At 42.9% G+C, this 27184-nt stretch overlaps 1 protein-coding gene across 1 annotated transcript in view; it reads left to right on the top strand.

Annotated features, from left to right (window-relative positions):
* The window catches only part of Dner (delta/notch like EGF repeat containing), a 190073-nt gene that overhangs the window by 129025 nt on the left and 33864 nt on the right, over positions 1 to 27184 (top strand). Inside the window, exon 9 of the mRNA XM_028789582.1 lies at positions 22912 to 23034. Within this exon, the coding sequence (XP_028645415.1) occupies positions 22912 to 23034 (123 nt within the window). The remainder of the gene's footprint in view (positions 1 to 22911; positions 23035 to 27184) is intronic.

Here is a 27184-nt window from a genome sequence, read left to right as displayed (position 1 = left end):
GTGTGTGTGTGTGTGTGTGTGTGTGTGTGTGTGTGTGTGTGTGTGTGGTGTTTAACCATCTGGTCTCAAAGAGGAAGGAAGGAAGAAAGGAAGGAAGTCTTGTTTAAGCAGATGCAGACTCATCCATGGAGGTCTGCCTCACTATTTGTAACCTGTCCATCACTGAAAAACCAAACCAAAACCAAACACTCACAAATAATCAAAAACAGTTTAAATCTCTACTTGGAAATGCTGATGGAACTAAGTACTTGGGAGAATAAAAACAGCCACCAACATCGAAGCTTTCCTGTCACTTGCAGATAAATTCCTAGAGTTGTTAGGAGCTGGCTTACTACATGAGGCATGGAGTCCTATCGTCTCCCACTGGACAATGGGACAAGCACGATACTATTAAGTATCAATCAGAGGCCATGGTAGAGTAAGACAAAGCAGGATTTTGTCTAAGACATTAAAAGATAAATATTAGCATCCCAGCTACTCGGGAGAGGCAAAGACAGGAAGATCATAAATTCAGGGCTTATCTGGGCCAACAACCTCAGTTTCTAAATGAAACAAAAAACAAAACAAAGTGAAAACAGGGCTGAAGATACAGCTCAGTGGTTAAGCACTTGCCTGGCAGGCCAGGCATGAAGATGTAGGTTCAGTCTCCAGTAATAAAACAACCCCAAGATAACCATGTAACAATAAGATGTTGAATATTATCTTTGCTCAATTTCTACTGTCAAGCCCATTTCCAGTTACTTCCTCACCAGTTATATATACACACTAAATTGTCCAAGGATTAAAGGATTGCTTGCCATCTTCCTCCTGACTTTTTGTGACTAAGGTGATGAATAGTTAAGGGTCAGAGGGGGCTGGACAGAGCTTTGTAAGGGAAGGATTTTTTAGTTCACCAATCTTTATGGCGAGAGACTTATGGCTGCCATCTCTCTGTCCTTGACTCTACTAGACAGGGAGGAAACAAGGAATTGAATGTAGCCAATAAGGACCCAGGGCTTCTGTTGCCTCAGAGTAAATAAAAACAGAGTTAAATGGTCTCCTTCATTGAGGGTGATAATGACTGAAAAATGAAAATTTTAACCTGAGTTTTAAAATGTTAGTTGTCTTTGTAACTCCTTCAACTCAGCACATGGAATTGAGAGTTGATAGCCACATGGATTTGCTCTGGGGGTTCGGGCAATGATCTCAGTGACCTTGTCCAGGCTGACTGTGCCTTTGGTTGCTTCCATCTCTGAGAACTTACTCCATCCAGCCATTGTGCCAAACATCTGACCTATTTTCTCTTAAAGAAACCAAGGTTTATAAGTCCAGATCCCCGGAAGTAGAAGTTACAAAAGTCTCATTTTAATCTGTATTTGCTCAACATTACAGACCCACTGTTCTTGACCAAAGCCTAGAGTTCTTGGAAGTTATGGAACATCTCCTATATTAGTTGTGACCTTGGCCTCTTACTTTGGCATAACAATCACAAAGACAAACTCTCAGACATCTAACTTGAAGGTGGCCTTCACTGTGAGTCAGTGAGTGACTCTTAGTAGAAGTTCTTACATCCAGGCACAGAGGTGTCCAAGTCTAAGATGACGTGGAACAAAACTTTTCTGAAAGGATAGGACCTCTCCCCCTGACTTCCATCCTGTCTTTGAAGATCTATCCACAGACAGCTTTGGAACTGATGCCAAGGGATGCTTGGTTGGAAATTTATGACTGCCTCGGTCTGAAGTGTGCCGAGTGCATTTCAGTAAAGGAGCCTGCCTTTCTGTGACTCAGCCTGTAGACACAGCCACCTGACAGACAGATGTACTATCAGCTCCAGAAGTTTCTCTTGATAGACATCTGGGGTCACTTCTGGGGTCCTTGTTACCCATTCTCAATTTTTCTTTCCCTCTAAATCCCTGAAAGTTGGTTATTGTGTTGGCATTGGTTATTGTGAACCACAGATTTTCTGGATGTAGTATCTTTTCATGGTCTTTGAAATGTTTTTTTTTTCTCTTCCTACTTTTGTTATTTTTAGTTTTCTACCTTGAAATAAGCTTTGATGCCCTAAACTTCCCACAGCAAGTCTTCTGTAGAAATGATGGCCCATCTTGTCAGTGACAGTGGCTTTTTTGGACTTTGGAATCTAATCATTGGAGACCCTGAAACTATGAGTGTCATTTGTGATATCATCTTGTGATTGATGATAACCTGAATCCAGAGTCTATATTAGAATTAGACAACAAACATGAATACTCTTCTGTATGTCCTATTTTCCCAGCCTTCTGACCTTCAATACACTTGAAGATTCTTTGGTGTATTGAATCTGTACAAAGTCCTGAGGACCAAGCCCTGTGTTTCCAAACTTGTTCCTCACTGGGCCCATTGCTTTTCAATTTTAAAGTTCATTGTGGAAGCTGATGCTTTTTACAATTTTTTCTCCATTTTAATGAAGATTTAGAGCATTCAAGTTTGCCTGAAAAAGATTGACACATGGCTTCCTTCCTTCCTTCCTTCCTTCCTTCCTTCCTTCCTTTCTTTCTTTCTTTCTTTCTTTCTTTCTTCTTCTTTCTTTTCTTCTTTCTTTTATTCATATAGACCAGTCTCAGCTCATGGTTATTATAGCACACTGTGCCCTGCCCCCCTCACCCTTTCCTCCCCCTATGACACCACAGCCTTGTTTTTAAAATTCTATTGGCTTCATTGGAGTTAACTAACAGATCCTTAAAAAAGATTTGTATATTTTAATATGTGAGTGTTTTGCTTGGATGTATGTCTATGTACAACATGCATGCCTGGTGCTCATGGACAACAAAGAGGGCATTGGGTTTCTGGAACTGAAGCGATGGATGGTTGTGAATAGCCCTTTGGGTGCCGGGAATCGAACTCACATCTTCCTCTGGAAGAGCAGTCACTGTTCCTAACTTCTGAGCTCAGCTCCTGGACTTAAGTCTTAATGACACATTTCATATCATTTTTATCATTCTAGATCTTTTAAAAAAAGATTTGTTTATTTTTATTTTATATATGTGAATGTATATATGTATACATTTTGCCTATATGTATGTATGTGTGCCACATGTATGCCTAAGGCCTGTGGAGGTCAGAAAAGAGCATTGTATCCCTGGAACTGGAGTTCAGGACAATTGTGCACTGCCGTGTGGGTGCTGGGAATCAAACTCAGTCTTCTAGAAGAACATTAAGTGATTTTAACTACTAAACCATTTCTCCAGCCCCCAGATAGTTTTAATGGCACAGATTTAAAAAAAAAATCACAAGCCAAATTGTTTGCGGTCTGGTTCACTGGTAAGACACTGGCTTTCGGATGGAGAAGCAGCAACTGAAACAGACTAAGGAGGAAGTGGGGCCCAGGCTGTGGTTTTAGAAAAGCTCTTCTTTACCAGCCACTCCCTAAAATTGCCTTCCTTTCCTGCCAGTTCCTTGGCACTGGAAAGCTTTTCTGTCTGGGTGGTCTCACTCCTTTAATTTAGGCATTGTTCCTGGAAAACAAAACATTTTTATCAGTTATTGCTGCAAAGCAAACCACTGAGAAACTTGTTGGCTGAAAGTAACCATCGATAATTTATTTATGACCCTGTGGGATGACTTGGTGAGGGCTTGGCTGGAATCTCCTTTTTGCTCCGGACAGCAGGGGCAGTGCCCACATATACTTTTGTGGTTGGTTGGCAAGTCAGCTGCTCCTGAGTGACTCACTCATAATGCTTGGCTGTGAGCTTGAGTGGTGGGGTCACAGGAACGTATTTTTCTCAACTTCCCATTTCTTCAGTCCTGGCTGGCTTCTTCACTTGACAGCTGGGTACCCAGATTAGTGAAGGAGGGCTAGGCTTAATATAATGCACTTTTTATATTTGTTTATTCTGTGTATGAGAACCTGTGTGTCATAGCCCATGTGTAGAGATCAGAAGTCTGCATCCGAAGTCAGTCGCTTGCCATCAAGCCTTAAAGTTGAGGCACCTTGCTGGCCTTCCATGCACATTTGTACAAGTTGCTGCTTCCTATTTGCAAATGCTCCATTTGCCTGAGCTAATCTCAGGGCCAGGATCAGCACACATTACATGCATATGCACGCAGACATGCACATACATGCATATAGTAACACACACCTCATAAAATATTCCCTCTATAAGATAAAGTTTTGGCAGAAAAGAAGAAAAACAAAACTGTTCTCTTTGGTTCCTGGAGAAGGCTAAGGTTAATGGGCATTAACCACCTCCTGTTCATTCCTCCTAACTCTGTGTGGCTTGTACTTTGTCTTCCACTTTCTTTCCAACAAGTTCCATTCTTTATATTACCAACCACATGTTCTTCCCGAGTCTGTAGTCAGCAAACAGCGATGTCCCTTTGAGTTTCCCTGCTTTATGACTTCTTAGACATGTGTGTGATGTCTTGTGTATCTTTAATTCAATATTGGCAACTGGAGCAGAATGCAGGAGGCCTCAAATTATTGTGTCTCTGTGCCAGTTTACTTATATTTTGAAATTTTCTTTCTAATCCAATTACTTAAAGGCAGTATTGTTGGCTGAAATACCTCTACGATAGTCTTTAGCCAAGGCTGTGCCTCTGAAAGTCACATATAGCCTGTCTGAGTTTCTGGCAATCTGGGTTGTAGCCAAGCTGGGAGGAGTATGTTAACAAAAATGTTTATAAAGGAGTGAGAGAAGTTTCTCTGGTATTTAATATTGTGGGTTTTTTGTTGTTTTTTGTTTTGTTTTGTTTTTGAATTGCACATGTTTAACAGAGAATGGCCCAAGTTAATTGACAGGGGAAATAGAATATTCAAAAGAAAGAAGGAGGAAGAGGAGGAGGAGGAAGAGGAAGAAGAGGAGGAAGAGGAGGAGGATGAGGAGGAAGAGGAGGAGGAAGAAGAGGAGGAGGAAGAGGAGAAAGAGGAAGAGGAGGATGAGGATGAGGAAGAGGATGAGGAGGAAGAGGAGGATGAGGAGGAAGAGGAGGAGGAGGAAGAGGAGGAGGAGGAAGAGGAGGAGGAGGACAAGGAAGAGGAGGAGGATGAGGAGGAAGAGGGGGAGGATGAGGAGGAAGAGGGGGAGGAGGAGAAAGAAATAAATACCCAAACACAGTCAACATTATAGATTCCACGCACCATACTGATCTGGAACAACCCCAATCCCATCTGGCTTTCCATCTCACAATTCTGTGGCATTGAACTGTATGTCAAAAAGCCAATTCTTGGCTTGTCCAGCTTGTTTCTTGGGACCATTTGCTTGGAAAATTGTTTTCCATCCTTTTACTCTGAGGTAGTGTCTGTCTTTGTTACTGAGGTGCGTTTCCTGTATGCAGCAAAATTCTGGGTCCTGTTTATATATCCAGTCTGATAGTCTACGTCTTTTTATTGGGGAATTGAGTCCACTGATGTTAAGAGATATTAAGGAAAAATGATTGTTGCCTCCTGTTATTTTTGTTATTAGAGGTGGAATTATGTTTGTGTAGCTATCTTCTTTTGGGGTTGTTGGAAGATTACTTTCTTGCTTTTACTAGGTTGTAGTTTCCCTCTTTGTGTTGGAGTTTTCCATCAAATATCCTTTGAAGTGCTGGATTTGTGGGGAGATATTGTGTAAATTTGGTTTTGTCATGGAATATCTTGGTTTCTCCATCTATAGTAATTGAGAGTTTTGCTGGGTATAGTAGTCTGGGCTGACATTTGTGTTCTCTTAGGGTCTGTATGACATCTGTCCAGGATCTTCTGGCTTTTATAGTCTCTGGTGAGACATCTGGTATAATTCTTATAGGCCTGCCTTTATATGTTACTTTACCTTTTTCCCTTACTGCTTTTAGTATTTTTTATTTGTTTTGTGCATTTGATGTTTTGATTATTATGTGACAGGAGGAATTTATTTTCTGGCCTAGTCTATTTGGAATTCTGTAGGCTTCTTGTATGTTCATGGACATCTTTTTCTTTAGGTTAGAGAAGTTTTCCTCAATAATTTTGTTGAAGATATTTACTGGCCCTTTAAGTTGGGAATCTTCACTCTCTTCTATACTTATTATCCTTAGGTTTGGTCTTCTCATTGTGTCCTGGATTTCCTGGATGTTTTAGGTTAGGAGCTTTTTGCATTTTGCATTTTCTTTGACAGTTGTGTCAGTGTTTTCCATGGTATCGGTATCTTCTGCACATGAGATTCTCTCTTCTATCTCTTGTATTCTGTTGATGATGCTTGCATCTATGACTCCTGATCTCTTTCCTAGGTTTTCTATCTCCAGGGTAGTCTCCCTTTAAGATTTCTTTATTCTTTCTAATTCCATTTTTAGATCCTGGATGGTTTTATTTAATTTCTTCACCTGTTTGGTTGTGTTTTCTTGCAATTCTTTAAGGGATTTTTGTGTTTCCTCTTTAAGGGCTTCTACCTGTTTACCTGTGTTTTCTCCTGTACTTCTTTAAGGGAGTTATCCATGTCCTTCTTAAAGTCCTCTATCATCATCATGAGAAGTGATTTTAATTCTGAGTCCTGCTTTTCCGGTGTGATGGGGTGTCCAGGGCTTGCTATGGTGGAAGAACTGGATTCTGATGATGACAAGTAACTTGGTTTCTGTTGCTTATGTTCTTGTGCGTGCCTTTCGCCATCTGGTTAACTCTAGTGCTACTTGCACTCACTGTCTCTGACTGGAGCCTGTGTTTTCAGTTATCTTGCTTGTGTCAGAACTCCTCAGAGTCCAGATGTCTCTGTGATCCTGTGATCCTGAGCTCCTGGGTGGAAGAACACGTGGGACTCAGCCTGCCTCTGGGATCCTGAAATCCTGCTGCTCTGAGTGCAATGGTTCCTCTAGGATGGCTCAGGATATGGTGTCTTCATGGGAGCAGACCAGCTAGGTGTCTGTCCTTGCCAAAATGCAGTATTCCTTCTTTAAATGCACTTTATTGGCTGGATTTTTCTCTTCTGGTATCATATATTTTTTTCATAACAGGCATCCTTTTATAGTACCTCTGTGATTAAATTTTTAAGAAACCCCTCCCCCACATAGCCAGTATAGATTATCATAGCTAGAATCCACCCTCTAGTGGCCAAAAGCAGCATGAAAGTCATAAGAGGTAAATGAAAAATAAAACACGGGAAAAGTTCCTGAACAGAACATCAATGGCATATGCTCTAAGAACAAGAATTGACAAATAGGACTTCATAAAATTGCAAAGTTTCTGTAAGGCAAAGGACACTGTCAATAGGACAAAACGACAACCAACAAATTGGGAAAAGAGCTTTACCAATCCTGCATCTGATAGAGTGCTAATATCCAATATTTACAAAGAACTCAAGAAATTAGACTCCAGACAACCAAATTACCCTATTAAAAAATGAGGTATAGAGCTTAACAAAGAATTTTCAACGGAGGAAACTCGAATGGCCGAGAAGTACCTAAAGAAATGTTCAGTATCCTTAGTCGTCAGGGAAATGCAAATCAAAACAACCCTGAGATTCCATCTCACACCAGTCAGAATGGCTAAGATTAAAAACTCAGGTGATAGTAGATGCTGGCGAGGGTGTGGAGAAAGGAACACTCCTCCATTGTCGGTGGGACTGCAAGATGGTGCAACCACTTTGGAAATCAGTGTGGTGGTTCCTCAGAAAATTGGACATAGCATTACCTGAGGATCCAGCTATACCACTCCTAGGCATATACCCAGAAGATGCTAGAACATATAACAAGGACATATGCTCAACTATGTTCATAGCAACCTTATTTATAATAGCTGGGAGCTGGAAAGAACCCAGATGTCCTTCAACTGAGGAATGGAGTCAAAAAATGTGGTATATTTACACAATGGAGTATTACTCAGCTATTAAAAACAATGAATTCGAGAGTTTCCTAAGTAAATGGATGGAACTAGAAATTATCATCCTGAGTGAGGTAAGCCAATCACAAAAGAACACACATGGTATTCACTCACTGATTATTGGATATTAGCCCAGAACCTTGAAATACCCAAGATTCAACTCACAGGCCACATGAAGCTCATGAAGAAGGAAGACCAAGTGGGGGTGCTTCGGTCCTTCTTAGAAGGAGCAACAAAATATTCAAGGGAGCAAATATGGAGACAAAGTGAGGGACAGAAACTGAAGGAGGGGCCGTCTGAAGACCATTCCACCTGCGTATCCATCCCATGTGCAGTCACCAGAGGTAGATGCTGATGTGGAAGTCAGGAAAGGCATGCTGTTAAGAGCCTGATATAGATGTCTCCTCAGAGGTCTGCAAGAGTCAGACATATTCAGAGGCAGATGCTCACAGCTAGCCATTGAACTGATCATGGGGTTCCCAATGGAGGAGTTAGAGTGAAGACTGCTGGAGCTGAAAGAGTTTGTGGCCCCATGAGGAGAGCAACAATACCAACCAACCACAGCTCCCAGGGTCTAAACCACCAGCCTGGGAGCACTTAGGGAGGGATCCATGGCTTCAGCTGTATATGTAAGAGCGGAGGGCCCTGCTGGGCATAGGTGGGAGAAGAGATCCTTGGTCTCATGAAGGCTGGATGCTCCGGGGGGGGGGGGGAATTTGAGGGTGGGGAGGTGGAAGTGGGGGGGGGGTAGGTAAGGGTGCATCCTCAGAGAAGCAGGAGGAGGGGTGAGGGGATAAGGGGTTCCTGGGTGGGTGGGGGATGGGTTAAGGGGACAACATATGAAATGTAAATAAAACATCCAATAAAAAAATAAAATTAAAAAAAAAAAAAAAGTAAAAGGGTTGCATGTATTTCTTTTTTGCATGTGTCTAGATTGTAACCTAGTTAACCCAGCTAGCCTTCAGGCAATCCTTAGTGTAGCCTTTTCAGATCAATGTTTATATCAGCATATTACTAGAAAAAAATTCAAGATGACAAAACAATCAAGTTTAAGATGAATCATCTTTACACATGCAAGTGCTTCTGGGAGGCAGCTTCACTGCAGAATTCACGTGACTTCCAGTGCTGCTTGTACTCATACTGTGCCACATGTCATCAATAGTGTCATCTCTGACATGGATCTTTGTCCTTATGTATTTTGGGAGGAGCATACTGCTTGCTATCACAGATAGGATGCTGGTGGCTCGCTCTAGTACAATGCTGTTACCATTTCTTCCTCAAATATGATTTATGATTTATACACTTAATCTAGAGAAACTTCTGGATTTTAAACAAAACTTTCCTACTGACTGGATAGTATGATTCTTGTTTTGAAAAGCCTTTTCTTTACTAGTGATGCCTCCTAGTGTGGTGGTTGGTCCCTGTATCCGAATAAGACATATCCTTCCCTTTATAGACTTTGATAGTTCTTTCACCCCATCTCTTAAAAAGTCCACACTGAAGTCAGGTCTTTTCTTGTTATTCTCTGATATCTTATTGTTCAGTCAGGGATTAGCCATAGAATGTGGTCATCATTTCCCTTACAGTGCAAGTCACTATTTGAATTTGTCGCACTATGTACATAATATCCAGAAAGTGTGGATGATAATATCCTTCACATTACACAAGTAGCATATATCCATTATAGAAAATTATAAAATGTGGACCTGTATATTTACTACATTAAAACAAATCATTGTTGGTTTTGGAAAATGTTTTCACAGGCATTTTAATGCATATTTGTTCAAACCAGGCATCTGTGAAGAAAAAAAAGAACTCTTCTGCATTTATGAATGCAAAGGTTACTCTGCCCTATGACTTCATTTTCTTAGCAAATTTAATTCACCCAATTTGACCAGACGTCCTCTCTATTTATTAATCTGCGTCCTAAGGAGCATAAAATGAACTATTATAAAAACAAAATGAAGAACTTGGGTTTGGGTATTGAGCAGTGAGTGCAAAAATTCTACTTCCAAGCAGGAAACCAGATCCATCTCTGAAGTTACTCTCAGAGGATGCTGCTGTGGAAAGGTGGGGTTTGAAAAAGTCAAAGATAAACAGCATGTGTCCTGTTAGAAAACTCCTGGCCTTTGCTGCTGCTTTGGGAGTGGCGCCACTCAGGCAGGTACAGGGGAGTGCTGAGCACAATGGGATTGTTCATTTTTTCAGTAGGGGTGAGGGTGAGGATCGGGGGGGGGGCAGTGTTTACTACCTATGTGATATGGTACTCTAGAGCAATAGATTTTTTGAATATATCTTTTAAATTATTTACTTTACATTCCAATTTCAACTTCCCCTCTTTCCTCTTCTCCCAGTTCCTCCATCTCTTCACAATCTTCCCCTCCTCCCTTCTCAGAGAAGGGAGCCTCTCGTGGATATCATCCAGCCTTGGCACATCAAGTCGCAGTAAGACTAGGCTCATCTTCTCCTATTGAGGCTATACAAGAGTGCCCAGTTAGTGGAAAGGGACCCAGAGGCAGGCAGTATAGTCAGAGACAGCCTCTGCTCCTGCTTTACAAGTCCCACATAAGATTCAGCTGTACAACTGTTACATATGTGGCAGAGGGCCTAGGTCCATCTGATGCATGTTTTCGGGTTGTCAGTTCAGTCTCTATGAGTACCTATAGGCTCAGGTTAGTTGATTCTGTGGATTTTCTTGTGGTGTCCTTGACCCTCTGGATCCTCCAATCCCTCCTCCCCCTCTTGTACAGGATTTCCCAAGTTCCACTTATTGTTTTACTGCAGGTCTCTGCATGAGTTTCCATCAGTTGCTGGGTGAAGTCTCTCTAATGGCAGTTATGCTAGGCTCCTATCTGTAAGTACAGCAGAATATTATTAATGGTATCAGGAGTGGGCTCCCTCTCATGGCATGGGTCTCAAGTTGGGCTAGTCATTTGTTAGTCCTTCCTTCAAACTCTGCTCTTTCGCTTACCCTTGCACATCTTGTAGGCAGTACAAATTGTGGGTCTAAGGTTTTGTGGCTGGGTTAGTGTCCCCATCCCTCCATTGGAAGTCTTGCAAGATTACAAGAGATGGCTTGTTCAGGCTTCATATCCCCCAGTGCCAGGAGTCTAAGTTAGGGTCACCCTCATAGATTCCTGAGGGTTTCCATTGTTCCAGAAATGCCCTCCTCTAATCCAGTTGTCTCTCTCAGGACTCTTTCTCACCTCATCCCTCCTGTTCCCACCCCTCCCCCATTCTCTCTCCTCATCTACCCTTTGTCTATTAGTCTAATCTATTTACCCTTCTACGTGTCCACCTTGGTCCCTCCTTCTTATTTGGCTTCTTTGGGTCTGTGGTTTGTAGCATGGTTATCCTGTACTTTATGGCTAATATCCACTTATAAGTGAGTACATACCACGTTTGTCATTCTAGGTCTGGGTTACCTCACTCAGGATGATCTTTTCTAGGTATATCCATTTGCTTGCAAATCTTATGATGTCGTTGTTTTTAATGGCTGAATAATACTCCTTTGTGTAAATGTACCACATTTTCTTTACCCATTCTTCAGTTGAGCCAGTTTCTGGCCATTACAAATTATGCTGCCATGAACATAGTTGAGCAAGTGTCCTTGTGGTATGGTGGATCTTCTTTTGGGTATGTGCCTAGGGGTGTTATAGATGAATCTTGAGGTAGATCTATTCCCAATTTTCTGAGAAACTGCCAAATTGAATTCCAAAGTGGTTGCACAAGTTTGCACTCCCACCAACAATGGCGAGTGTTCCCCTTGCTCCACACTTTTGACATCATTATTTGTGACTTGAGTTTTTGATCTTAGCCATTCTCATGGCGTAAGATGGGTTCTTACATTTGACTTGCATTTCCCTTATGACTAAGAATGTTGAACATTTCTTTAAGTGCTTCTTGGCCATTCGAGATTGCTCTGTCAAGAAGTCTCTGTTTAGCTCTGTATCCCATTTTTTAATTGAGTTATTTGATTTGTTGATGTCTAGTTTCTTGAGTTCTTTATACATTTTGGATGTCATCTCTCTGTCAGATGTAGAGTTGGTAAAAATCTTTTCCCATTCTGTAGGCTGCCACTTTGTCCTTTGACTTACAGAAGATTTTCAGTTTAATGAGGTTCCATTTGTTAATTTTTGATCTTACTGTCTCTGCCTACTATAGATTTGTCATGTTCTGGATTAATTTCTGTTCTATCTTATCACTCTAGGCCTTTCTATTGGTATCTTTTTTTGGCCTGTGCCTTGTTTTCACCTTGACATCTTCAGGGTCCTTGTCCTCCTTCTCAGTCCTTTTTCCAGGCATCCTTCTCTTCTTCCCTCTCTCTCCCCTGCTCTGATTCTCCTCTACCTCTGGCTTCTTGTTTCTACATAATTTTTAAAATTAGTGTGTGTGTACACATGTGCACACAATACACGTGAGTACACATGCCACACATGTCATATGTGGAGGTCAGAGGAAAGCACCTCTATCTGTGCAGCCATCTTGCCAGTTCTAAACCTCTCATAAGCTGTAGCAGGATCCATCTCTTTAGCATCCATGTTGCTGTTTGGGCAATAAATTCAGCAAATAATCATGAAAACAGACTCATTGTTTTCTTCAGATCATTTCTGTTTTCCTGGGAGAAATCCTTTTGCTCACTTGAGGTTAGCTTCTAGAGTCTTCCTCCTAATGAGATGTGACTGTGTTTGTCAGTTTGTAGGAAGAAATTGGCCTCAGTAAGTGCCCCCTCTTACAGCCCTCAGAATGATGGTTCAGAAATTCAATATAGAACAAGGCAGGAGCCTGGCACGACTCTTACACTCTCCTTCCTACCCTCAAGCCCTGTCCATCAATCACCAGGTATTTCTGGTTTACCTTGTAAGTAGATTAACAATGCTCAGGCACCACCTTCATCCTTGTTGGGATCCTGTGTTCATTCTGGCAGCCTTCTCAGTGGTCTCTCTCACCCCAAGTTTTTGAAGGGATGTTCTCTGCTTGTAAAGTGTAGGCATTGTCTAGCATCCCCCAGGGCTCCCTGCCACCAGTTGAGTTTCACAGGAATTTGAAAGCTCATTGGCACTTTTATTAACATAAAAGGATTATGTCCTCTGTGCCTACACATCTTAGCTACCTTGGGTAGAGTGGAGGATTTGACCTCCTGGGAACTGGCCTAGACTTGAATCCAAGTCATGGATGTTCACATTTGTCTACTCACCCTGAAAAGAGAGAAAACCTTTTTAAAGAAACCTCTCTTTACTCATGCCTCATTTACTGCAGCTTGAGTACAAAATAAAAACAGGTAAAACGTAGTTCTTTCAAGCTGCCTTCGCCCTGAGTTTAGGTGGAGCTGGGGTCTGAGCAGCATGTCTTGGCCTGCTTGGCCTGAGCATGTGGCTGCTGGGGTTGGGATGATCTTTCCAGGTTTCTTTCCTTCAGGCAGCATGAAGCACAAGTTGCTCCCTTCTTCCCCCAAGGCGACAGGAATGGATGAGTCGCTGGAATTTGTCACACAACGTGTGAGAGCCATCTGGCTACAACCAGAACCTTAGAATTTTGGATCTTTCAGAGGGTGACTACGTGATGGGTCGGGCAAGGAAAAGAACTAAGGAGTAAACAGTGTAGGCTGCACGTCTTCAGTTGGTGTCTAAAGGATGGGGAGATTGTGGAGGAAGGAGAGGAACTGGCAGCTGGAGGTCTTGCTTCCCAAAGGAGCAGTAGGGGTTCTGAGCTCTCTCTCCTCCTGGTCAGAGCCCACCGCATCTGTATTGAGCTACTGAGCCAGTCACTCCTGGTGGTCTGTGGTCTTCTTGTCTGAAAAGCAGGTGAAGCCCTTCCTGGAAAACACCTGCCCGTTTGCTGGAGTAGATGAAGCCAGTGTAACCCCAGTTCTCAGTGTTTTCTATAGGAGTGTGTGTGTGTGTGTGTGTATGTGTGTGTATGTATGTGTATGTGTGTGTGTGTGTGTGTATGTGTGTATGTGTGTGTGTATGTGTGTGTGTGTGTATGTGTGTGTATGTGTGTGTGTATGTGTGTGTGTGTATGTGTGTGTGTGTATGTGTGTGTATGTGTGTGTATGTGTGTGTATGTGTGTGTGTGTATGTGTGTGTATGTATGTGTGTGTGTGTGTGTGTGTATGTATGTGTGTGTATGTGTGTGTATGTATGTGTGTGTGTGTATGTGTGTGTATGTGTGTGTATGTATGTGTGTGTGTGTGTGTATGTTCATTAGGGGGATTTTTAGACTGGCTTGTACAACTGGAAGAGGGATAGTCCAAAATGGCTGTTAGCATGCAAGAGAAGCAGAGAACTCACTGGCTTCAGTTTAAAGAGCCACCTTAGACAGCCCCACACAGATATTGCAGGTCTAGAAATTTCTCAGAGGGTTCACTGTGTGCACTGCATTAAGACACTGAAGAGACTGCAGTCTGATATTCATAGGCAGGAACAATACATTCACCTTCTCAGGGAGAGCTTGCATGCAGTGGCTGGCTTCCTATGTGTGGAGGTTTGAACGAGAATGGTTCCCACAGGCTCTTATATTTGAATGCTTGGTCTCCAGGGAGTGGATCTCTCTGAAAGGATTAGGAGGTGTGGCTTTATTGAAGAAAGTGTATCATTTGGGATGGGCTTTAAGGTTTCAAAAGCCCATGCCAGGTGCTCAGGTTCATTCTCTGTCTCCCCCTCTCCCCGCTCCTCCCCCTCTCCCTCTTCCTTCCCCCCTCCTCCCCTTCCTTCTTCCCCACCATCCTTTCCTCCCCTCCACTTCCTCCTTCCCCCCTCCACTTCCTCCTTCCCCTCCCACCTCTCTCTGCCTGTGGATCAGGATTTAGCTCTCAGCTACTGCCCCAGTGCCATATGTGCCACCATGCTCCATGTCATCATAGCCATGGACTAACCACATGAAACTGTAAGAAAACGCTAATTAAATGCTTTCTCTCATAAGAGTAGCCATGGTCGCGACGTCTCTTCATAGCAATAGAACAGCGACTAAGACACTGTTTCCTCTTTCAGTCTCCTATGTCCCCCAACCTAGGGGTGCTTTCAATCACATGTGGGCCAGTCATTTTCCTTCAGTTATTCTTTTCCTTGTCCAACTTCTCTGATAACGTCCTCCTGCATCCATGCTTTCCTCATCCTGGAGACATCTCTCAGTACAGTCAACTCAGTACAGTTACCATCACTTTCAGCCTGGTGGGCAAAACTGAAAGAGTTCTCAGTACCTCAGACCCACCAATAGGGGCGCTATGCTTACTCTCACCCTAATCCCATTGTTTGGGGGTAAATTTAGTCCTCTAGGTGAAACAGCGTTGCCAGAGAGAGTCACTCAGGGGTGGTATAACCAGATTTCAGTGGCAGATGAAATTTGAGGACTGCTAATAAGTTCCTTCTTCTCTGATAATTTCATGTTCAATCTTTGTAACAATCTGAGAACTGCATGACCTTAGCTCATTTTAAATCATCCTCACCTTAAATGATCCATGATGGTGACTCTCAAAACAAAATCTTCCCATCCGACAATGACTGGAAACACTTTGGTCATTGCATTTGGTCATTACATCTGGAATAACAGTGTTACTAAAATCCAGTGAACAGAACTCAGGGTGTGCCTGACACTTTACAGTTCACAGGAAAACACTCGACAATGAAGTATGTTATACTCCAAAATATTAATACAGTGTCCTGCTTTCTGCCCCCTACTTATATTTGAATATATTCAAGTCCCCAGTGGATGGCTTGATACCATGTACCAAACTCTTTCTAAATGATCATGTTTCGATGTCTGCAGGGTCTGGTTCCAGCATACACATATCACATCCAAGATCTGGCGATGCCCAAGTGCTTGTAGGAAATGATATTGCATTTGTGTACAATCTGTGTGCTCCCTTTTATATATTTAAACCATCTCTAGATGTTGTAGAGTTCCTGATATTATATAAACACTATGTAATTAGTTGTTTTGTTGTATTATTTAGGGAGTAAAACAAAATAATTCTGTATATGTTCAGTTGAATATGACTTTTCTTTTAAATAGTGTTCAACTGTGGTAGGCAGAGTCCCTAGATTTGCAGCTTAAAGATTCAGAGAGTGGACAGTTCTATGGGGTTTAGTGTAGGTACAGGGGTGTGATTTGTGTCCCACACAGGATGAAAAGAGATGATGTGGGACTTTATCATGCTACTGAGAAGGGCATGTGACATACCTTACAGTTTGTTTCTGTAACTTTCCATGTAAAGTTTTTAGGGCACAATTTACTGTGGGCCAATGAAACTGCAAAACTAAAACTTGACATACGCGGGGAGAGAGTACTTCAGAGACATGATTAAGAAACCCTAAGTTGGGATGTTATACACTGAATGATAACCCTCCTCAATTCAGGTTTTGAATCTCTGACTCCTGCGCGATTGTGTATAGAGATAGGGCCCTTAAAGGGGTGATTAAAGGAGCTAAGGAGACAGCTCCTGTGTAAAATGTTTGCTGTGGAAACACGAGGGCCTGAGTTGGATGCTCAGAACCCAGTTGATGGCTCACACAGTTCTAGGGGTGAGATGGATGGATTCCTGAGGTTAACCCTGTCTCAAAAAACAAGGTAAGCAGCATTGAGGAATGACATCCTAGGTTGACCTCTGGCCTTGTATATGCAAACATACACACTCTTATGCATACATGCACATGCATGAATACATACATACATGCGTGAGCATGCACAAGCACTTACACATGTGTGTGTACCCCCCTCCCCATATACATTTTAAAGTTCAACCAGGTCTAAAGGGTAAGGCTGCAATACTGTAGCTATAATGAAATCCCCCAGCAGTGTTCACAGGCAGAGCACACAGCAAAAGCTAAGACAAATCAACCTGATGCCCTTGGTCTTGGAGTTCCATTCTGCAGAACTGTGAGAATTAAGTTTCTGTTAATCATTCTAGTCTGTGCTGCTTGTCTATGGCTGCCTGAGCAAATAGTCACACTAGGCAATGTGTTTTGGAACAACATGGGAAGGTTGGAAGAGCAGTTTAGGAGTTACTGTATGATGTTGATAATTTCTTTACCCCTATACTCTTAATTTCTCCTCTATGAAGTGGGAGGAGTTGTGCTCATTTTGTTGTTGGTGGTGTTTTGTTTTTGGGAAAAGGTCTTATTAGTTCTAGGTTGACCTTAAACTCTCTGTGTAGAGCCTCTTGGGTCTAGGCTGGCCTTGAACTCACTGTGTAGGGACTCTTAGGTCTAGGCTGGCTTTAAACTCACTGTGTAGGGTCTTGTTAGGTCTCAGATAGCCTTGAACTCACTGTGTAGGGTCTCATTAGGTCTAGGCTGGCCTTGAACTCACTGTGTAGGGTCTCATTAGGTCTAGGCTGCTCTTCACTGGGTAGTTGAGGATGAGTTTGAACTTCTCTCATCTTTGTGCCTCTGCCTTTCCTGGGATAGTTGGATACCATGCCTGATTTATGTGGTACTGGGGGATGGAATCCAGGGCCTTGGGCATGCTAGACAAAGCAGCCTACTAACTGAGCTACATACTTCCTTTCAGTTAATAAAGATTCAACAGCACACACACAAAGGGCCTGTCTTAGTTACTATTCTATTGCTGTGAAGAGATACCAAGGTTGCTCATAACATAAAGCATTTCATTGAGGCTTGCTTACCATTTTGGAAGATTAGTCCATGACTCTCAAGGTGGGGGACCATGGTAGCAGGCAGGCATGGCACTGGACCAGTAGCTGAGAACTTGCAAACTGATCCTCAGGCGTGAGGTAGGAAGAAGAGACTGGGCCTAGTGTGGGTTTTGGAAACCTCAGAGCCCATCCTCAGTGGCATGCCTTCTCCAAGAAGACCACACAGATTAATCCTTCCTAAACCATCTATGTTCTAGGGAGCAAACATTCAAATGTATAATCCCTATAAGGGCCATCCTAATTCAAATGACCACAGGGCCCGACATCAAAGCTACTGGACTTTGAGAAACTTGCAGGTAGAGATCTTGTTATTTAGCCTTGCATCTGGGGCCCCTGGGACTCCTGGAATGTCATAGGCACACGTGAGCTATCAATAAGGTTTTGGATCAGTAAAACTGTGATGATTTGGTAGATTTCCCATCCAAGAAGCTGTTGGCATGGTTGCGAACACTGAAACCACAGCCTCAGCCTCCAGGCTTCTGTTCTAGTTGAGGAAGAAGTGTGAAGAACTTGTTGAAGATTTCAGACAGTTCCAGATCATAAGATGAAGATCAGTTGAGAGTAGGGTAGTGGCTTCACATTGCATGGCTGAGGAGATGGCTCAGTGCTTGCTGCACATGCTTGAGGACCAGAGTTCAGATCCCCGGCACCCATGTTTAGCCAAGAACTCTTTAGCCAAGAACAGCAAGCAGCAGGTATCTGTATCCCAAGCATTGCAGGTGCAGGTGCAGGCAAGGGCAAGACTGGCAAATCTCTGGAGTTCACTGAACAGCCAGGAGAGCTGATGTGGTAAGGCCTTGCCCACCTGTCTGTGCGCATGCCTTACAAGTGTCCTGCTCCGTCACTCTCTCCTTTAGTTCCCTGAGACAGGGACTCTTAACTGAGCCTGGAGCTAGGCTGGTGGTCAGCAAACCCCAGTGAACCCGGCTGCACTTTCTCCACAGCGCTGAGGTCACAAGTATGCACTGTCACACTGGACATTTTTAATGTGGGTGCAGCAAGTGTCCTTACTCCCAGGAACCACATCTCCAGCCGTTTTTTTTTTTTTGAACATTCCTTGGACTAGCCTAAGACCCTGGGCTTAGTGCCCTGGACTAATTTGTTTGCCCGAATTAATTATCAGCAGGAGGTGGCCGCCTCATTTCCCAGAGACCTTCTCTTTTGGAAGGAATGCCTTTTAATTCAAACAGTACAATTTAGGAGTCTTTGGTAACTAGTGGAAAGGGTGCCTTGACATTTCTGTAAAGACATTTAAATGTTACTGTCTCCGAAGAAACAATTTTAGAATATGAAACCTTAACCCCAACCCCCACCCACCCAGGCAAGGAAAAAAAAAACCACTACCAGCTTAATTACATCTGTAAAATAACGTTCGAGTTTGCTTTTTATGATGCTATTGGAAGATAATTGCACTATTTGCAAATTACAAAATAATTATAGATAATTTCGTGAAACTTGCTTCGGGTTTTTGTCTGTGTAAATGGCACCTCACTTTAGAGGGCAAGGGTGCATGCAGAGCCATGTATTACCCTTCCTGATTGATAAAAGATTGCCTGGGAGAGCAAACAGTTGGAGCAATGCTACACAGGGCAATCTCACATTGGCCTATGAAGGTCCTTTTTTGTAGGTGTGGGATCAAACCTGGGGCTTGGTGTCTGTAAGGCGAGCAATCTATCAACTGATCTATATCCCCAGCCTCATAAAAAAGATGATCTTATAAGTAGGAAAAGGAGCCCAGAGACACTTAATTCTCTCTTTATATGTTTGCATGTGTGTTTATAGGTTTGTTCATGTGCACATATGTGCAAGGAGTATGGAGGCAAGTTAGATTGCCTCAGGCACTGTCGACTTTTTTTTTTCCAAGACAAGGTGGTTTAGTTAGGGTTACTATTGCTGTGATAAAGCACCATGATCAAAAGCAGATTAGAGAGGAAAGACGTTATTTGGCTTATGCTTCTACATCACTGTTTATCATTGAAGGAGTTTAGGACAGACATTCAAACAGGGAAGGAACCTGGAGGCAGGAGCTGATGTGAAGATCGTGGAAGGGTGCTGCTTACTGGCCAGCTCGCCATGGTCTGCTTAGGCTGTTTTCTTATAGAACCCAGGACCACTAGCCCAGGGATCACACCACCCACAATGGTCTGGGCCCTCCTCACATCAGTCACTAATGAAGAAAATGCTCTACAGGCTGCCCTCCAGCCTGACCTTTATAGAGGCATTTTCTCAATCGAGGTTCCCTCTTCTCAGATGGCTATAGCTTATGTCAAGTTGACATACTTAAAAGCCAGCACACAGAGTCCCTCGGTGGCCTGGAATGTGCCAAGTAGGCTAGGCTAGCTGGCCAGCAAGCTGCAGGGATCCCTCTGTCTCTACCTCCCTAGCACTGGGATTACAAATCTGTGCCACCTTGCCTGGCAGTTTTAATTTTAGTTTTCTTCTTAATGTGAGTTCTGGGGAGTAAACTCAGGTTCGTGAGCTTGCAAGGCAAGCAATTTATACGGCTGGGCTATCTCCCTGGCCCCTAGTTCCTTATATGAAGTATTTATTGTAATAAGAACCATACGACATGAAGTCTACCTTCTTAACATGATATTAAAGGTGCACTGCAGAAGTGCTTGTCATCTGCACATTGCTATGCACCACGCCCTTAGAGTAGATTTGCCTTACATCATTGAACCACACTACACATTGTTCAGCAGCTGCCAATTTCCCTTTCTCATACCCCTGGAAACCGTCATTCCATGTTTCGCTTCTCTGAGTTTGACCTCTATCTGTAGGACTCTGTGAAGACTCTGTGAAACTCTGTGAAGAGTTTGTTCTGTCAAAACTAGCATGGATGTCTAGATGGTCCATGTTGTCGTCGATGATAGGATTTTCTTCTTTTATTCCAAATAGCATTCTGTTGTGTGGACACAGCACATTTTCTTTAGCCATTGAGCTGTTGGTGGAAGGTTAGGTAGTTGCTGTCTTTTGGGTATTATGAATTATGGTGCAATAGATGGGGGAATGCTAATATTTCTCTCAAATTCTGCTTTTAATTCTAATGGATAAGCACCCAGAAATGGGATTGCTCAATCATATAGCATTTTTATTTATAACCCTTTAAGAACCTGCCTATTCTTTTTCATACAGCTGGCCCATGTTATGTTTCCACCAACATTGTACAAGAGTCTAATTGTTAACACAATCTAGAATCATCTAGAAAGAAAGTCTCAGTCAAAGATTGTCCAAGTCAGGTTAGCCAATGGATATCTTGATCACATGGATTAAAGTGTGAAGAGCTGCCTACTGTGGGTGGCACCATTCCCTAGGAAGGGACTCCTGGGTTGTGTAAGAATAGAGAAAGTAAGTTGAGCACTAGCATGCGTGCATTAATTCATTGCTCTTTGCTTTTGACTATGAGTGTTATTAGGTTCTCTAAGCCCCTACAACTGTGACTGACCTGCAGTGATGAGCTCTGTCCTTGAATCATGAGCCAAATAAATCCTTTCTCCTTTAAGTTGTTTTCATCTGGCATTTTATAATAGTAACAAAAAAAGAGAACTAAGATAGGTTCCAACTTCTCAATATCAATAGCTCTTGTAGTTTTCTGCTGTTTTTCTTTCTTTGATGGGCATCCTGACAGGTGTGGTATGGCTTCTCAATGTAGTTTTAAGTTTGCTTCCTTGATCACTAGTGATGCTGATTACCCCTTCATCTACCTATCCACCACTACTAGTATCTTACGACACACAAAAATCAAGTGAACTCAGATTAAAGGCTTAGATGTAAGATGTTAAACTAGAAAATTGTTGGAAGAAAACAGCTATGGAATCCTTTATATTTCTTGGCAATGATTTCTGAAATATGACATTAAAAAGCATAGGCATTGGTGTAACTTACTCCATAAAGAGTAACTACTTATGATTTGTAGGCTGCTGGGTTTCTGCTGTCACAGTGTGGAAACAGATACAGCCAATATGGATGGATGTGACAGCATCTCAATAAAGCTTTATTTGCAAAAATAGCCTGGGATGGATTCTGCTTGTAGGGTATTGCTTGCTGAAGCCATTTTGGCTTAAGACTTTCATTCCTGTGTACTACTGGGTGCTGAGCCCGCTCTCCTCAGTTGATGCCAGTAATAGCATCCACACCCATCATAATAACAACATGTCAAATGTCCTCTGGGGGACAAAATCAGTGTTAGCTGTGACCTTCTTCTCTAGATGGCTGATGACTGAGATAACCTGATAAAGAATCATGGGAGATGCTTTCCTAAGATTACGGAGTGTAGGGGAAGGTAGAAGAAGAGACAAAAACCCATGGTGGGTTTGTCTTAGGTAGGTCAAGGTTGCCTCAAAGGGACCATTATCATCACCTAAATTTGGAGAGTGGTTCAAAAATAACCTTGATGGTAACACAGTTGCAAAGTGCTCTGTTAATAATGCAAATATGAGCCTAACCTACGTTTGAGGTATGCACATGAAACAAAGCACGGGTACGCGAGTTCATCCTAACGGGACTCTGAGGTGAGGGCCTTTTGTGGGTCAGAAACACTGGGGTGTAGGGTGGGGACACCCAGCGTTTCCAATTCCCATTTGTACAAAGGTTTATTTTTCTGCTTATCTGAATTCAGAACAAACACAGGCAGAGCGAATTTTGAAAGCACTCACATGGTTCTCATTGTTTGGACAAGGCCAGACAAAAGTGGCCTGGTTTCACTGCAAATTGGCAATAACACGTGTTTTTGAAAGTTGGAAACGGCATAATGCCTCATCCCAGAGAATGGTGTCTTCTTGTCTTGTAAAATAAACACCTGTTTTGCAAAATAGAAGCATAAAAGCTGTCTTTACAAAAATTGCTGGGTTTCTTTTCCTCATTCCTATTATGCTCCAGTAATTAAAATATTAAGTACAAATTGAAATTGTATACCATATAGATTTGTGTTTTTAAATAAACAAGTAAACAACATCAAAACAAGCCCATGTCTCCACAAGAATTTCAGCTAAGCCCTTTTCTCTTTGGACTGGGGAGGACAGGGGTGGGGGAAGTTTCCTTCTTCAATATTTCTTCACATAAATGCATTTCATTTTTTTCTTACTAACAAGGGGAAATAGTATGGACATTATCCTTGAAAGGAGCTGTTTGTCACCATGTGCTGGAAATCCTGCCACCCTCAATGCCACTCATGGCCAGAGTTGATATGTTTGGTTGCTGACTTATCCAATGCTGGAGTCCTTGGAATCATAAGTGTGAGGCCAGTAGGTGGCTAAGCAGATCACTTCTTTCCCTGGGGCCATGAAAAAAATATGCAAAGAACTGTGCTTCTCAACAGTTCACATTTCCATATACGCCCAAGGATCTGGACCCTAAAATTGCTGCTGCCTGGCCCCATAGCTTCTCTCGAATACCCAGTTATCTTCTTTGCAGATCAGCAGAACTGTAGGATTTTATGAGATGCATCTGACATCAGCTTTTCCTTTCTGTCCCCCAGGTTACCATGGCCTCTACTGTGAGGAAGAATACAATGAGTGCCTGTCTGCTCCTTGCCTGAATGCCGCCACCTGCCGGGACCTCGTCAATGGCTATGAGTGTGTGTGCCTGGCAGAATACAAAGGTAAGCCATTTCTCATGCTCTTTTGGCTCTAAATGACCGTCACACTACATAGATGAAGCTCTCAACTTAGTATGTAAGGCCCTAACTGGGGCATGGATTTGTTTATAATCAAAAACAAATACTGAGGCTGGGATGGTTGATGGGTCCAGGGAGACCCATTTGTAAGTCTCAGGCTTCCTCCTGATTAGCTGAAAAACTCTTCTTCTGCCTTTCTTTTCTTTTCTTTTTTTTACATGCATCTCTGTTGAATGCCTATAAAGGTAAAAAGAACTGGAAGGGTTGCTAAGGTGTGCTGGGAGAGTCAGGTCAAAGGTCATGGAAGCTGTTCTCCATGACTTGGTGGGTGAAGACAGGATGCCCTTGGTGGGAGATGGTGGAGCCTCAATGTATTGGCAAAGAAATGAGTTCTTGTTAGAGTCGGTTGGGACGTGAACGTTCATCTGATTAGATGGCTGTTAATGTCACTGTGGGAAAACAGCTGACATAGACAGGAGAGTTGAAGTGTGTGGATCCTCTTCTAAGCATGCACTGGCATTAACTCACTGAATCCTGCCAGCAGCAGCCTCACAAGGCAGATGGCAGATGGTGATGGTATCATCGTGAGCCAGCCAGTGTGGTTCAGTTCCTAAAGCCCTTCTCCCTGCCTTTAACTTGGCTTCTAGCCATGGCACATAGATGGTGTGGCTTCATGTAAGCCCAGACGCTCGAGCCTGACAGCCACAGCTCACAGCAGCTGCACCGTGAGAGCTGCGCGCTAGCCGTTGTACGGTTCCCGACACCAGAGCACCAGGGCCGGCTTTAGATTTTTCAAATACTTTTGGGTTCCTATTTATATCCATTTCCCTTAACCTTTCAACTCCTTTCACTGCTTGCTTGATAGCCTCCATCTGTCTCTTCCTGCTTCTCTTTCACAGACCTTCCTCTCTTTTCTGATCTTTGTGGAAAGCTTTAAGGACTGGCACACTCGATGCGATGCTCTGGATGCACACGTTAAAGCTGGGCCAGGTCTTTACACACAGCATTATCTGCTGTTTCATTTGGGATGTGATACCCGGTGGCAATCAAAAAGCATCCACTTCTTCAAAGCCACAGGGACTGAAGTGTTGTTGGCTTATCCTCATAGCCTTCAGCTTGGGGGTCTATCAGAATGTGGAGAAAGAAAGACAGAAATTTATTTGTTTTTGGAAAGAAGGATAAAGGAACGATGACTCTAGTAGTCTAATTAGCTTATCTTAATAGTGTCACAGGCCTGATGAGCCCAGACAAAGCTCTCAGATGGATTTTGGTTTTCTCCACGTAAAGTACAAAAAATGATGCATGCTGAGATTTCCATATCCTTCAGTTGTTGGGTTAGTATGGGCTTCACACAACTAAAACTACTGATATTCTTTAGTTTGTGGAGCAGTTCTCATCGTTATAAGTAGCAAAATCATTAAGCAGATGTAGCCTTGAATATGTCTGTTTTCCTATCTACTCTTCTATCTTTGACCTTTAGTGTACCCTGTCCTTACTAAGCAAGAAAAATCTAGTTGCTTATAAAAGCCTACCCATGTCCCTGAAAATTCAAAGGCTGTGATGTTAACTTTTTCCATGTGCTTTTCATACATTCTCAGTTGTTGTATTGTGATTGTTTATATTGCTGCTCTACAAATCACAGTACTTCCTCAGAAGCCCTATATCAAACTAGTACTCCAGACACACACTGCGTTATACCTCTATAGAGTAAAAGAAAAGTATGATGTGTAAAAATCTTCAAACATACCCAGTCTCCCTCCCTCACCTCCCTTTCCTCTGCTGTGAGCATTCACAAACTTGAACTTGAATCAGCACTCGCTAGTAAGTCTGTTATAACTCACTGCACCTTGCTGGGCGGTGGTGACACACGCCTGTAATCCCAGCACTTGGGAGGCAAAGGCAGGCGGATTTCTGAGTTCGAGGCCAGCCTGGTCTACAGAGTGAGTTCCAGGACAGCCAAGTCTACACAGAGAAACCCTGTCTCGAAAAACCAAAAACCAAACCAAACCAACCAACCAAACAACAACAACAAAAAAGTCCCTGCACCTGAATGTTACAGTTTTAATTCTAGGCTTACAGTAGGGCCCAGGGCTTTGCATTTCTCATTCTCAGGTATGCCTTTGAGAATTCCCCTTTGTAAACTCTTCTCCTTGTAAGCTTACTTGAAATAATAATTGCCGAATATTTTTCTATCCCATGTTAGTGGCCATGTGCTGTTCATTCTGCTTGAGTTCAGTGCTTCCTTATGTGCTCTGAGCCTGGACCTTCCATCTGTCTAATTACCTTGCTGTCAGTACATCTGCAGTGCTGAGTGTTACCTTTACCATATCCACAAATGCATCTCCTAGTGTAAGAGAGTGACTATTCTAGAAAGACAACAGCTAAAGTCCACAGTCAATGTTTTTGATCCCTGGAGGGGAGAAGGTTGTTTGAAGATGAAGGTGAGGTTCTTAAGGGAGGTTATAGGAAATAAGAGATTCAAGTTATAGTTAGAAGAGGAGGTAGGACTCCAGGGAGATATGAGGGCTTGAGGAACTGATGACTCGGAAGTGCAAAGAACCCCCGAGTTTATGGAGTTGAATAGAGTGTTGTGAACATCCTGCTCATGATCCTAGGAGGCAGAGTCATCTCCTTAATTCATGGAAACTAGCTGCTCTTTAAGAGAGTTGCATAGTTCAGAAGCCCTAAGTCTTTCTTGTGTGGCTGGGAGAGAATGACCCAGCAAACCCTGAGAAATCTAGACTGAGAGGCCTCTCTACTCTAGGCCGCAGAAGACAGGACACAGCTGGCTGCCAGTCCAGTGTCACCTTTCTGACTTGATGTCCTCCTCCATCCCCTACAGGGATGTTTATTCTGTCCCATGTTAGTGGGGAGAGGGAATTTATACCAAGAAAAATTGAGTCTCTAAAGACCCAAGAGGGGAAATCAAATGTGATGTGTCTTACGAAGAAACTGAATTGGAATCTGGAAAGCCAAAGGGTGGAACTATTTTCTGATAGACGTAAATGTACAAAGGGATAAAAACCATCTGAGGAGAGATAGGAACTGTGGAGAAAAGATCCAAGGGCTCTGAGGACAGAGGCTCCAGAAGGAGAAAGAACAGGCCAGCACCACATGACTATGGCAGGACCTCAAGGGAGTAGAAAAACCTGTCTTGCAAGTGGGAGAGATTCAAGGTGCCTGATAAACACAAGGTGTGAGTTGCCATTTCTTGGTAGAAGTTCTAACTCCTGGGCTGACCAGAGCATTCTGAAAGATTTTACATGGGCTGTGTAGGTTGCATGCAAAACATTGAGAGGACTGGGAGAGCAGGCCTCATGACAGCCATGTTTAGAATGGTAAAGGAATGGTTGTCAGAGGACCACCTAAATTTGAGGACAAAGGAAAGATAGTTCATCGGTGAAATTTTTTATTTTGCAAGTACAAGGACCTGTGGTCAATCTCCAGAATGCTCATAAAAACAACTGTCATCCTAGTCCCGGGGAAGCAGAGACAGGGGCGTCTGAGGCTCACAGGCCTACCCGGTCTAGCCTATTTGATAAATTCCAGGCTAATGAGAGACCTCGGTTTCCGATGAGATGGATGTCATTTCTGAGGCTGATACCTAAGGTTGTCTCCAGGCTTCCATATGCACATGTACACACATGCACCTGCACACATCCCGGCATGCCCACATACGTACACACATGCATAAAAGGAAGAAATCACTGTACATTCAAGCATTTGGGAACCCTGATTTCACGAACCCTCTTTGGGACTATATTTGTAAGAAGTGTCCTCAGGAGACATTTGGATAGTGGAAGGGGGAGAACAGGAGGGAGGTGGGAATACTGATTTAAATGCAGGGATTGACCCAGATGGATGAGAACGAGGCGACTGTGATAATTTAATGGTAAAGAGAGTCTCTTAAAATAGGCATAACTGCTACATTAGCTAGCTGCTGCCACACAGAGGCTTACAATACACCAGTCACTTAGGACACGGCGTTAAATATATACCAGTTCTGTCAGTCCAGGCATGGCTTAAGGGGTGCCATACCCAGGGTCCCTCAAGCCATTGTGTAAGGAACAGCCTGAGCTCTAAGCTAAGGCTGGAATCTGGAAGGATAAGTTCAGGAGGACCCTCAGAGTTGGAC

The sequence above is a fragment of the Grammomys surdaster genome, unplaced genomic scaffold (assembly GCF_004785775.1).
Source record: "Grammomys surdaster isolate TR1022 unplaced genomic scaffold, NIH_TR_1.0 125846, whole genome shotgun sequence".
In the NCBI taxonomy this organism is placed as follows: Eukaryota; Metazoa; Chordata; class Mammalia; order Rodentia; family Muridae; genus Grammomys; species Grammomys surdaster.
The sequence above is the reverse complement of the archived record's forward strand: the minus strand, read 5'-3'. Positions and strand labels throughout refer to the sequence as shown.